At 34.7% G+C, this 14,601-nt stretch overlaps 1 protein-coding gene across 1 annotated transcript; it reads right to left on the bottom strand.

Annotated features, from left to right (window-relative positions):
* Positions 1-9,183: 9,183 nt before the first annotated feature.
* On the bottom strand, positions 9,184-13,790 carry LOC122311364 (wall-associated receptor kinase 2-like). Its single transcript, XM_043125912.1, has 3 exons — positions 12,844-13,790; positions 12,055-12,231; positions 9,184-10,616 (listed from the first exon to the last, which is right to left on the bottom strand). The coding sequence occupies exons 1-3, from the start codon at positions 13,709-13,711 to the stop codon at positions 9,388-9,390; spliced, it is 2,274 nt and encodes a 757-aa protein (XP_042981846.1). The 5' UTR covers positions 13,712-13,790; the 3' UTR covers positions 9,184-9,387.
* Positions 13,791-14,601: the final 811 nt, after the last annotated feature.

The raw sequence follows: 14,601 nt of genomic DNA, 5'->3' as shown, positions 1-14,601 counted from the left end.
AATGTGCATGATATGTTTTGAAAAGAAATGTAAGAAACAACATCAGTTATGTATTTTGTATTATGCATGAAATTTGTATAAAAGATAAAAGTTTTTTGACATGACTAGTGTAGACATGAGCAATATTTTGACATGTTGTTCCTAAAATGTGCAAAAGAGCGAATATAAAATTTTTGAGAATTTTGTACATGTTATATAAAGATGTTTCGAATCCATTTTTTATTATGTGAATATGATATGAATATGTTCAACACTTTGTTTGATATGATTTGCATTTAAAAAACCTTCAACATGATTTTCTGACTTTGTTCTGATTCTGATTCTGGTTCTGATATGATGATTCTGATTTTGTTATATGGTTGGTACTAACATATTTAATATTAGTGCACCCACTTTGGAAATAAAGTAGTTTTTCTGCATGTTCTTTCTTGTATGCACACTCGGGGCACTAAGAATAAATAAGGGAAAGTTTCACATTTTGATATTGCCTGGTTTGAACACCAGGAATAGCACAACCATACCACGAGGGTTAAATATGGTATATGATATGATATGGTGATATGATTTGAAATGATATGATAAGATGAAGGTGTTCAATCATGTTATGCTAAAGGGTCTTTGAATGTGAATAATTGTTTATTTTAGATGAACATGTGAAATGTCACTTTGATTTTTTGATAACACGTTTTGAGACCTGCATATTGAAACTGAAATGTTTTGTTTCTGCTTACTAAGTTATTGATAACTCACATCCTTATCTTCACAATAATTTTCAAATGATGTTGATGGTTCAGCTGGGGATGAGGAATAGAAAATGTGAGCAAGGCTAGCTGAGGATAGGGAGTCGAGTACCTAAGGGTACCATCGCTAATAGAGGGTCATTTGACTATCTAGATTTCATTATGTTATTTGGCTTATTGAGATTAATGCATTATTAGCTTATTATGTTGAGGTTATTGGGAGATTGTGGAAACGTTTATTTATGTCATTTGATTTATTGCATTGAGGACCTTGTGGAGGGAATTTATGTATTAGGTTAAAATAGATGAATTTTTGTTTTGTTTTGGAGCCTTTGGAGATTATATTTGTATGTGGAAGATGATTTTAGGTGACAAGTAGTAACTCTCCAGCCCATCCGGGTATGGGGCATTACAGATAATGCACTAGGTATCTCATATGGGCCTACTTTTATAAAACCATAAAAATTTTTAATTTAATTTTGTCATATTGTCTGATTGATCTTGTTATTCAATTGGACTAAAGTTTGCATGACCAAAGTTATGGTTAGGAATAGTCAATGATACAATTGAAGCACCATTGGAATCTTATAAAGAGCAAGAACTTAGCATTCACAAGCAATGTGGGATCTCATACACCACCTACCCTTATCCTTATCATATGGGGTATCACAATCTATTAAGTTCCACATTGGTTAAGTATGATTATTGTATTGCCTTAACCTCCTATATAAATGTTGGCCTAGGACGGCCAAGGCAATCCAAAATATCACTCTAATGAGTTTTTTATATTATAAATTTTAATTTATAATTTAAATTATATTATAATTTAGGTCCAAAAAAATATCTTTGGACCCAAAAAGAGTTTTTAGACACAATGGGTTGGCCTAGGCTGGGGGTGGAGCAGATGAGGTTTTTGACCCCGCCCCTCTGCACCGAGGCGGGGGGCCACCTCTCGGGGGCGGGTGTGGGGTCAGAAATCCTTCCCCAACATGGTGCAGGGTGGGGTGTGAGGAAGGGTAAACAATCCTCCCCCACCCCGCACCATGCGGGTAGCACCCCTAATTTGAATACCATTCAAGTCCTTAATGGATCAATTTTTGCAAAATGAAAAGAGCATGCTACTATTGTTCTTAGGTATATGGATCTAGACTATGCGCTTCAAGTTTATGAGCCTCCCAAGCCTACTGATCAGAATTGTGCTGATCAAATGACAGGTTATGAGAAATGGGATTGCTCTAATCACACAAGTCTTATAATAATGAAGATTCCTAATTCTATTTTAGGTGCAATGCTTAAAGAGGAAAATGCCAAGAAGTTCCCGGGCCAAATAGCAGACCGATTTGTGCAGTCGGAGTAGGTGGAGACAAGAACACTACTTAGCAAACTTGTTTCAATGCGGTATAATGGCAAAGGGAACATAAGTGAGTATATTATGGAAATGTCCAATCTTGTTACTAGATTGAGAGCATTAAAGTTAGAATTTTCTAATGAAATTCTTGTACATCTCATTCTGATTTCCCTTCCTACACAATTTGGTCTTTTCAAAATTAATTATAATAATCAAAGGAAGAAATTAACTCTTAATGAGGTTATTGCTCATTGTGTGCAAGATGAAGAAAGATTAAAACAAGAAATGACAAAATGTGCTGACATGACAATTTTTCCTCTTAGAAATCCAGGGACCAAGAAAGAAAGTATAATGATAAAGTTAAGGCAACTGCGAATCCTGGAACTTCACATGCAATTGTGCAACAAAAATAGGATAAGGACTCTGCTTATTACTCTTGCAAAAGGGATAGTCATATGAAGAACAATTATTTTTAGTATAAAAAGTGGCTTGCAAAGAAAGGAGATTTTTTTTATCTCTGTTTGCACTGAAATTAATTTGGCTATTGTGCCACCTAACACTTGGTGGATGGATTTGGGAACTACTATTCACATAAGTGTTACTATGCAGCGTTACTTAAAGTGTCGAAAACAAAGTGATGCTGAAAACTTATTTACTTGGGAAATGGCAATAAATGTAGTGTCGAAGCAATTGGAGTCTACAAATTAAAATTAGAGTTTGGTTTTAATTTGGATTTGGATAAGACATTTTATATGCCATCATTAAGATGTAATTTAATTTATGTTTCTTCTTTGGACAAATTCGATTATTCTTGTTCATTTAGAAATGATGAATTCAGTCTTTTCCAAGATTCAAATGTTGCTGGTACTGGCTCTTTGATTGATAATTTTTATTTGTTGGACTTGGATCTCTCAATTAAGAAAAAATGAAATCATGCACCTATATAGTTGTCGTACAAAGAGGAAATTAATCAATGAGAATTTGTCTGTATTGTGGTACAAGTGGTTGGGACATATCTTGAAAGAGGGAATTAAAGACTTGTGTCAACTAGAATCATTGATCCTCTTTATTTTTTAGATTTTAAAATCTGTGCTAAATGTATAAAAGGTAAGCAAATAAATATAAGGAAAATATGTGCCAACAGGAGTTCAGGTGTCTTAGCAGTTATACATATTGACATTTGTGATCCATTCCCTACCGCATCTTGGAAAGGTCAATGATATTTTATCACTTTTATATATGATTATTTCCGTTATGGATATCTATGTTTGATACATGAAAGATAACAAGCACTGGAGGTTCATAAGGTTTATAAAGCTAAAGATAAAAATCAACTCGATAAGAAAATTAAGTCCATTAGAGCTCATCGTGGTGGTGAATTCTACGGTAAATATGACAGATTAGGTGAAGAACATCTTGGGCCTTTTGCGAGGTGCTTAGAAGAATGTGGCATCGTCCCTAAAGAGATTATGCTAGGGACTCCATGTCAAAATGATGTAACTGAGAGACAAAATCGAATCCCAAAAGATATGGTTAGAAGTACGATATCTCATTCTTATTTGCCAGAGTTACTATGAGGAGAGGCTATAAAGACAGCAGTTTACATTCTCTATTGAGTATCTAGTAAATCAATATCTAAAATCCCATATGAGTTATAGACTGGAAAGAAGCCTAGTATTAGGCATTTACATGTCTGGGGTTGTGCAGTTGAGCCTAGACCCTATAAGCGTAATGAAAGGAAACTGGACTAAAAAAGAGTTAGTTGCTACTTTATTGCATACTCGAAGAAATCGAGGGGTTTCAAGTTTTATTGCCTTTCAGGTAATACCATTATTGAGTCAGGTAATGCAAAGTTCATTGAGGATATTAAGGATAGTGGGAGTACATAACTCAGAGATATTGTATTTGAAGATGAACATATTGAAATAACCCTAACAAACACTGAGGGTGGTGAGATCGTCACACTTGTCATAGTACAGGATGCGGATGTAGATCATCAAACCATTTATGAGTTGCCTCTTATTAATATGGAAGAACCTGAACAACTTCAATAGGCAGTGCCATTAAGGAGATCAAATAAGGAGAGGAGATCGGCAATTTCAGATGATTATATTGTTATCTCCAAGAGCTTGAGTTCGATAGAGGGTTGGAAGGTGATCCAATCTCTACAATCAAGTCAAACAAAGTGCTAGCTCCCAAAAGTGGATGGGTGCAATGCTAGATGAGTTAAATTCTATAAACGATAATGATGTTTGGTATCTTGTCAAATTGCCTAACAGTAACAAACCAATTTGTTGTAAATGGGTCTTTAAAACCAACTAAGGCTCTAAAGGTAATGTCAAGAGGTATAAAGCACGTCTGCTTGCAAAAGGCTATACTCAAAAGGAAGGCATTGACTATAAAGAGACTTTCTCTCCAGTTTCATCAAAAGACTCTTTTAGGATCATTATGACACTTGTAGCTCATTATTGATTTAGAGCTTCATCAAATGGATGTAAAGACTGCTTTTCTCAATCGTCATATTAAGGAAACAATATATAGGATGCAACCAGAGGGCCTTGGGACTGATGAATCGAGTCATTTGGTTTGCAAATTAAAGGAATCTATCTATGGTTTAAAGCAGACATCTCTCCAATGGTATCGAAAGTTTGATCAAATAGTTTCCTTTTTTGGTTTTAAGGAAAATGTTGTTGATCAATGTATTTATCATAAGATCAGTGGGAGCAAATTTATAATTTTGGTTCTATATATCGATTACATTCCACTGGCAAGTAATGACATAGGCCTGTTACATGAAACAATAAGTTCTTCCAAAACACTTTGAAATGAAAGATCTTGGAGAGGCATCTTTTGTGATAGGCATATAGATTCATGTTTATAGATCATGTGGTATAGTTGGCTTATCATACAGGGCATATGTCGAGAAATACTCAGTACATTTGGCATGCAAAAGTGTGCATATGGGGATGCGCCCATTTTAAAAGGTGACAGATTAAGTTTACTCCATTGCCCAAAGAATAATATTGAAAAGAAACAAATGGAGGACATCCCTTATGCATCAACTGTAGGGAGCCTCATGTATGCTCAGGTTGGAATGCTTGGCATATATTTGAGTAATCCAGACATGGATCACTGGAAGGCTATTAAAAGGGTAATGCGGTACTTAGAAAATCTAGAAATGGGTTCTCAGACTCCGATCTTGCTGGTTTCCTCAATAATAGGAGATCCCCTTTAGGTTATGTTTTCATGTTGACTGGAGGAGTTGTATCATGAAAAAGCTTCAAACAGATGCTTACAGCTTCTTCTATCATGGAGGCAGAGTTTCTTGCTCGTTATAAGACATCCAATTGGGTAATATGGTTGTGGAATTTTATTACTGGTCTTCAAGTTGTGGATAATATTGAAAATCCACTAAAGGTTTATTGTGATAATAAGGCCATTGATTTATATTCTAAGAATGATAGGAGTTCATCAAAGTCCAAATACATTGACATAAAGTTTCTTGTCGTGAAAAAAAGAGTTCAGAATCATCATGTGTCAATTGAGTACATTAGTACAAATCCCATGGTTGCAAATATGCTTACTAAGGGCTTACCAACTAAAGTGTTTAAGGAGCATGTAGCTTGCATAGGAGTAGTTAGTCCCAGTGACATTTTATTAGTGGGGGTTTGTCTGTTATGTACTTAATTTTGACACTTACTGCAATTGTGATTTTTTTTTTTTTTATTGATGATTCTAAGGCTGCATTTCTTTCAAATTGTGGAAATACATAAGGCTTGAAAGAATGATGTAAGACCAGTTGGAAATAGGCATGATAAAGGATCACATTATATGAAATTTTCGTGATACATATTCGTACTTTGTGATACCCCATATTTACGTGTATTTTAACTAAGTAAATTATTTTATTTATTATAATTATGGGCATACTTGTTTTAAGTTTTATATTATTACAGTGGTATTATTTTATTATTTCTAATTTTGAAATTTAATTCAAAGTATTTTATTATTATTAATATTGTTCATCATTTAAAATGCTCTTTATTTTAAATTAGTTTATTGTTAGATTTTATTATTTTATTTTATTAAGTCATTGCGTTTAAATTATTTTATTTAACTTTTTGTTTTAAAATTTGTTTTCGTTGGATCAATTTTGAGACCCTAAGTTGAAAAGACTGGATTTCATTTATTTTCTTTCATTTTTCTTTTTTCTCTTTTTCTTCCCTCTCCCTTTTTCTTCTCTCTTTTTCTTTTTCCTCCCCTGCCTCCCAGCCTGCACGCCTCCCCTCCCTCTTTTCCCTCCCATGCGTCTCTCTCTCACTACCATCGGTGCCGCCGTGCGCCACCGCCCAGCATCACCGTGTAGCCCACGACCTTCACCACCCTCCGGCGAGCTCAACCCAGCCACCACCCCCACGCCCCTTCCTTCTCTCTCCTAGCTGTGTAGAGCTTGAAAGGGCCATTGATATATTGCGCCGTTCAACAACACCACCACCACCACCATCACCATCACAGCTTCTCCTCCCACTGGGCATCATCCTCCACTATGCTCAGCCCTTAACTCCCAGCCGTTTACTCCCATAAAGACCACTAAGCCGCACGGCTTTTGTACTCCAGTGCCGCTGTCGCGCTGCCACTGGCCACCACCTCTTCACCACTTTACCACTAACCTTCCAGCCACCTAACCCATCCTCAGCCCCGATCTGTCCGCCTCGAAGCCTCCCTATCTCTCACTCCTATTTGCCTCTTTTCGCCTCCAACTGTCGCCCATGCTGCTACCCACGGCCAACCATTACTACCTTTAGTTTCACCAACACCCCTAAACTCTATCCTTGCCTTCCCTAGTCTTCGTTTGTCTCTGTTCAAATTTGGGTATTCTGAGACCCACAGCCATAGTGCATTTTGCACTGTGACGTTGCTTTGCCGCTGCCTCTTGCACTTCCTTGATCATCCGAAAATTATATTATAACGCTGTAAGTATTTTCCAAACAACCTTTTGAGATTTAAATAAATTTTGCATTAACAAATCTTTGCGATTTGTTTAGTTGTGCCGGACTGAGTCCGAGGAGTTTTGGGGTCGGTTGGATTTGGAGGACGAAGTTGTTTGTGTGATTGGTTTATGCTGGGATTGGTTGGTTGTTGTTTATTTGTATTGTATCATATGCATTGCATAATTGCACGCATGTTCATGTTTGTAAATGAAAACTGGGTTTTCGCATAATTGCATACATGTTCATGTGTATATTTCAAAACTGGATTTTCGTGTGATAAATGATTTTGGTAATGTTTGAAATGAACTGATGGAATAGTTTGAGAGAGAGAGTTATTGTAGGGATGGTGGTAAGTAGGGACGGTGGCAGAGTCCTGCCTGTGATTCTCGGCTACGGTGCACACGGTAGGAATGGTGGTAAGCAGGAATGGTGGTAGAGTCCCTTCCTGTGATTCCTGCCTACAGTGCTCTAATAGATTGAAAGAGAGGTAAAAGGAACTGTAGGGATGGTGGTAAGCAGGGACGGTGGTAGAGTCCTGCCTGTGATTCCCGTCTATGGTGCTTGCGATAGGAATAGTTGTAAGCAGGGATGGTGGTAGAGTTCCGCTTGCGATTCTTGCCTACAATGTTAATTGGATATTTGGGTCATTTTCTAGGAAAATGGCGGGGTTTGGATAACTGGATTTATGTGGACAATTTTATGGAAAAATGGTGAATTTTTTTATGTGGGCCATTTTCTGGGAAGATGGTGACGATTTATTTTAATGGAAGTGGTTTTGGGCCAAATGGGATTTTTGACATGCGTTGGAAAATAATCATTTTCTGGGAAAATGAAGTTTTGGGGTTTCATGCATATTTCGTCATACGCATGCATATTTGTTGTTGCATGAATGTATTTTTATCTCTTGGGCTATTTGGTCTATTATTTACCTGCGGTACCGTTTCTTGGTACCATAGATTTTGATACAAATGATAATACAGAGCTTGAGGATGCGGCTTCACTAGAGGAGTGATCGAGGATCACTTTCTCGAGTGTTGGGATTTATTTTCCATTTTTGGTTATTGTATTTTGGATTAATCATATTTTTATTGGACAACTGTAATACTTTTTGAAACGCTTGTATTTAAACAAATTTATATTTAACAATTTTGGTACTTATTTGATTGAGTTTAACTTATCCGCTATGTCTTTTGCCTTACACGTGTTGCATGTGCACACACTTAGCACTTGTTATTGGGGTGTGTGACCCGTGTTGTTATTATCCCAAAGTCTTGATTTCCACGTGTCCGTACATGGGAGTTGGGGGCGTCACATACTTGATCTATGTTGTTGATGATGTTGGTGTTTGTGACCATCAATGGGCTCTATCACAATAAATGTAATAATGACTACCATGATCATATACTGATATCATTCAAACCTTATCTTGTTCTGAGATAATGGGGACAAACTCCAGGCAAGAACCAAATCCTTGCCATTCAATACGTTTTTGGTCTAAAGCATTTTAAATGCAAGTTTGGTTTCTAAAAGATTTTTAATTTCTCGAAACTTATCACAATTTCATTCTCAAATATCACTTAGATATAAAGTGCTTCTTAATTTCAAATTTTCAACTTTTTCCATCTAAGCATTACTTAATCATTATTCAAACACAAAAATCAATACAATTTTTACAAACTTCAAAACAAAATAAAAGTCAATACAATTTTACTTAAAAAAATATATATTAAAAATTATATTCAAGCAGCCTTTTAACTTTATAAGATTTTTATTGAACTTGTATCTCTGTTCTTTTTCAAAACACAATAAAACATGTCTTCACTTAAACTAATTCACTACTATTCAGAAAATTATGAGATAGTAGAAGAATCCAATCATGCCCTTGTATGAATGCAAGCAATTTATGCCTTTCCTATTAACGACAAAATATATAATTATATACAAGTGACGTATGCATATCACATGTTCTCAGTTAAGGAAGATAAATAATAATAATAATAATAATAATAATAATAATAATGAGAGAGAGAGAGAGAGAGAGAGAGAGAGAGAGAGAGAGAGAGAGAGAGACTTTTAGTTGAGTGAACGTAATCAGTCAATAAGATGTTCTTAATTATTATTGACCACAAAAACAGAATGAAAGATGACAACATTGCAACATCATTTAAAACATTTAGTTTCTAGGTACCTGATTTAATAGCAATGAAGCTTTATGACAGAAAAAGGGAAGGTAGCAAGAAGACATTATAAATATTAGACATGAAAATGAAGGAGAGCCTATATATAAGCAACTGACTTCGTTTCAAGATCATCTACCAGAATTCAATATCAATGGTTTCAAGTCTTGGTTTCTCATACTTTCATACCCCATTGTTGCGCTGGTCGAAGAATCATCATTATTGACACCATTAATGCTGAAAGAGTACTGTGCAGGTGGAGTGACTAAGCATTCAGCCTCTTTTGTATAGAGATCAACCTTTCCCAATTGATGCTTTTGATCCATACTTCTCAACCCCTCTAGCTCCATTGCCACTTCCTTCATATTTGGCCTATCCTCTCCTCTTACACATAAGCACTGCATTACAAGCTTAGCAACTTTGTTTATCTCATTAATATTACCATCGCTTACAATATGGTCCTCAAGAATTTGATGTAAGCGATCCTCTTTTACTGCAGAACTAAAGATTACTGCCAAACTTCTATCACTTTCAGGCCTATCAAAAGAAAGTGCTTTCTTACCAGTCAATAACTCGGCCACAACAACCCCAAAGCTGTAAACATCACTTTTTTCTGTAAGTTGACTACTATGGAAGTATTCTGGGTCTAAGTACCCCAAAGTTCCCTTCACCAAAGTAGTTAATTGTGTTTGATCAAGGGGGACCAATCTTGAAGTCCCAAAGTCAGATACCTTTGCTGTATAGTTATTATCCAAAAGTATATTTGCAGGTTTGACATCCCTGTGTATAATTGGCATGGAAGTCGAAAAATGCAAGTATGCAAGTGCTCCTGCAGTATCTGCTGCTATCTTCAAACGCTTTCTCCATGAGAGTGAGGATGATAGCACTTTATCATGAATGTGGGCCGAAAGAGTTCCATTTGTGATGCATTCATAAACTAGTAATGGCACTTCTGTTTCTAGACAACAACCTAATAGCTTAACCACGTTTCTATGGTTAATTTGGGTAAGCACAATTACCTCATTTATGAATTGCTCAATTTGGCTCTGATCACAAAGTTTTGATTTTTTAATGGCGACCTGATTATTATCTGGTAAGATTCCTCTGTAAACAGTTCCAAAGCTTCCTTGACCAAGTACTCTACTCTCATCATAATTGTTTGTAGCCTTTTCAAGTTCTTCTGCACTAAAGATTTTGGCCACCTCCATGGAAGTTCTATCATTTGAGAGTTTTTGTTGCAACAAGAAGCCACCATTTTGTTCGAAGAATTTCTCTTTTAGCTTGAAAAGTCTTTTTCTCTTTAGTCCACAATATACTGAAGAACCTACCACAAACAATGCTGAAAGGCCAATGCTGATAGCTGACATATTCAAACATGCATTGTGATCAAACCGCTATTTTTGTTTGTGGGTTTGGCAAATTTGAGAATCAAGACTTTGAGTTAAAGCATAGTTAATGTCTATCATAGTAGCAGCATATATAGAATTTATATGTACTTACACATGACACAGAGAAGTGTATATATATATATATATGCACGCGCACACACATCATGATATATATATACACACATTTGCCGCGTATAAATATGGTTGATACTTTGTTAAAAAAACAAGTAACATAAAATGGAAATGGTTACTTTGAGACTTTTCTATTTCTTAAAACCGTAACATTTCAAATGGACTTTTATTATTTTTTATTTCTAAGTAGAAACACGTACGCTGTTTGTTGCGTTTTTCCCTGCATCGATCAGGAAATTAAGTAAAATGTTTATCTAAGACTTTGCAGGATCTGCATAATATAAGACTATATATATCATTATCCATTTTAATATAGATATCTTAGATTTGTCTATTTTTAAATAAGAGATGCACGGTACTTACATATTTCATAACTCTATAAATCACTTTCGGAAATATCTACCACAATTAAAGTTCGTGATTCTTCCTAACATGAGGCCGTTTATACTTGCACGAGATTATCCATACCCCACACACATAAATATATATATATATATATATTGAATTGAAAATAACAGATCGAGATATTTGCGAAAGTAGAGAGAATATTCCAAAATTGACACAACAATATAAATTCATGGATAAATCATGACAGAGACATACTAGGTTACGAATCTCTCTATTCATGTGAGAGTAACTAATTTGGATTTAGATATGAGATAATATGAGATGAGATGGTTTTAGATAAATTATGAAAGTTGAATAAAATATTTTTAAAATATTATTATTGTTTTGAGATTTAAAAAAATTAAATTGAGATTTTAAAAAGTTGAATTATTTATTATATTTTGTGTGAAAATTTAAAAAAATTGTAATGATGAAATGACATGAGATCGATGGAATACTTTACAAATCCAAACGGAGCCTAAATCTCAACCACTGACATTTTATCATGATATCAACCATAGAGAATATCATAATCAGTTTTATATATATATATCATGAAATATATTAATAATTAATACGAAGATATATGATATTAAGTATTGGATAAGTAGAAACAAAAAGTGCCAACATGAAAAGTCTTCAACCATGCAATTAAAGTAACCACAGTGAATATATACCCTAGGAATTGTACGTTATATGAGAGCTTAATTCAAGAAAAGTGTTAGGTATATAAATATATCTTATAATAACATACAGTAAATTTGTAAACTGATTTATTTGTAGTCGAAACATTTATCTTAGTTTAAATCAATCAACTCGTGTGAGTGAACAAATTATCAAGGAAAATAAACAATTATTATATTACAGTACTTATAATTATTTGATACGTACCAATTAGTGCAATAATGATGTTCTTGAAATGGCTGACTTTAGGACTGCAACCTGTTCCATTCATCTTTCCATCGCCTTTGTAATCCTTGCGACAAGTACAACTGAAACTCCCTCCAGTGTTGGTGCATTTTGCTTTAGCATGGCAAGGTTTTGGAACTTGCAGGCACTCATTAATATCTGAAACGTCACATGCAGTATGAATTAATGCCCAACAAATAAATGGAAACAATTGACTTGAATTATTATTTCAATATATAGATCTATTACCCGTATAATTTCTGAATTAAGCATTTCTTTCTATTGTAATATTATTGAATTGCCTCCTAATTTATTTGTCTTGTTAAACTATATATATATCCCCTCAATTCATATATTTAAAAGACCTTACATTTTATTGCCTTTGTTACCGAAATAATTAACATACTCGATCATTTGAAATTATACATGAATTTTTAAAAACTTTTTCATCATATATTGGTAATTGATTTCCCATTATTAATTACTTGTTTCTTTGGTTTTTCCACTGTTTAACTCTTATATCATTCTATATTAATTTTCAATAAAGAATTTTTTATTTTTTTTATATTAATACATGATTCGACTAAGATTGGCCAGTCTCCTGATCAAGTTCTTGTTGAGAGGATAATCTTTTTTAATATAATCAAGACGAAGAGCATGCATAATTGAAATTCATGCAAAGTTTCTATATTTTTTTTTATTCTATATTATATGAAACTTCTCTCAAAATAATTTATGAGAAGCTTCTATAAGAAACTCGTACGTAAGTACCTTGGCAACCATCATGGAGGTATGGGTTTCCTTCATAACCTTCTTTGCACTTGCAACGATATCCATCAACCCCTTCTGGGGGATTATCACATGATGAGGTGTTCTGTCCACAAACGTAATCCGGCTTGCTCCGAGCAGTTTCACATGTTTCATAAGTACCGATTACCCAATCAAGAACCATTGGAAAAGTATCATTTATGTCAGGCGCTGGCATTTTTCCAAGATAATCAGAGGAAAATTTGAACTCATCTTTTTTAGCCACAAAAGCAGAGCTGCATGGGTTGAATTTAGAGACATTTGTGTGATTGTAATTGCTACCTGCCTCCAAAGTAAAGTTCTTCAATCCTGTTGGGATTTCAATTTGGCAACACCCATGAAAGTTGCAAGATCCATTGACGACATTCATAAGACTTTGACACGTAGAGCTGCAGGCAAGGAAGTAGGGTTCATTGTTCTGGTAAGCAGAGAGGGAGGCGTAAGTGTCACAGCCGATGCCCACTAGCTTGTTTTTGGTGTTGGAAATTGTGACAGTGGGGTAAGGGAGATAGAACGAGTGGTCAACCACAGGCACAGCACTCGAGTTTTGGTAACATTGAATGGCTATAAACATCAAGATTTCAAGCTCGCCTTGGATGGAAATGTTGGTGACAACATGGTTTCCCCAGAGTGGTTGGGAATTGCTACAATTGATAAAATAATTATCATTAAGGTAGCAATTTTCCGTTGTGCCAAATGGATAAGGGATCTCAACATTTCCACACCAGTTCTGGCAGTTTGGCTTGGCTAATGAAGCTGCTGCTGCTGCCATTTTCGACAACATCACAACAACACATGCCACGTACAAGAGCATCCTACGGAAAGCCGCCATTGCTCCCTCTGTTCAGAGAATTAAGGGATTCGAGTTGTTTTCTCACTGTTCAGAGAATTGATGGACTCAAGCAATTAGCTAGCTAGGTCTGATTTTAAAGTAATTTGACTAATAAATATCCATTTCACACGTACCAACTCTTTTAGATTTTAAATAAATAACAAATATAAAGAAAGCAATAGATTTTAAATAATTTTCAGAATTTGATAAAAATTCAATTTTGAAAAACTTTTTTTTATAAGATAGATTATATTTAAATTCTATTCCACCCGTGTGGAAAGGATCGCATGCCACATTTTGAATACGTAAATATATTATTTCTGGGAGACCCACTCTTTTATTTATTTAAAATTCGTTAATTGAATATATATAACTAACAGTACCTTCAAATTATAATTTTATGTTAATTTGATATATATATATATATATATAATATTCAGTTTGAAATACTATATTAATATTCAGTTCTTTGTTGATAAAAATCAATTGAAACGATTTTTCCTCGCTAATAGTCTATTTATTGCTATTTGAATTTATAGTCCACGCTAATATCTTCCTATTAATATGCTTGGCAGGTTGCTATCACTTATTTTTATTTTGACAATACATACAATACGTATAACTAAATTTTTTAAAGAGTAATAATTTAGTTTGTGACAGCATTAACAGTAGTACATCTTGGAGACTACATCAAAGTCGTAATTTAATTTCACATCCGTCCCTATATATATATATATATAATATTGCGTGCATCATGCATGTAATATGACTTTTCATGAATTGAGGCCATGGTTGAAGTGGAGGCTTATGATGACAGATGTCAGCCACCTATTAGATGGTAGAACTGCGCTGGCCTATATATGGCTTGATATTTCAAGTAGGATTTTGCA

The sequence above is a fragment of the Carya illinoinensis genome, chromosome 5, assembly GCF_018687715.1.
Source record: "Carya illinoinensis cultivar Pawnee chromosome 5, C.illinoinensisPawnee_v1, whole genome shotgun sequence".
Classification (NCBI taxonomy): domain Eukaryota; kingdom Viridiplantae; phylum Streptophyta; class Magnoliopsida; order Fagales; family Juglandaceae; genus Carya; species Carya illinoinensis.
The sequence above is the reverse complement of the archived record's forward strand: the minus strand, read 5'-3'. Positions and strand labels throughout refer to the sequence as shown.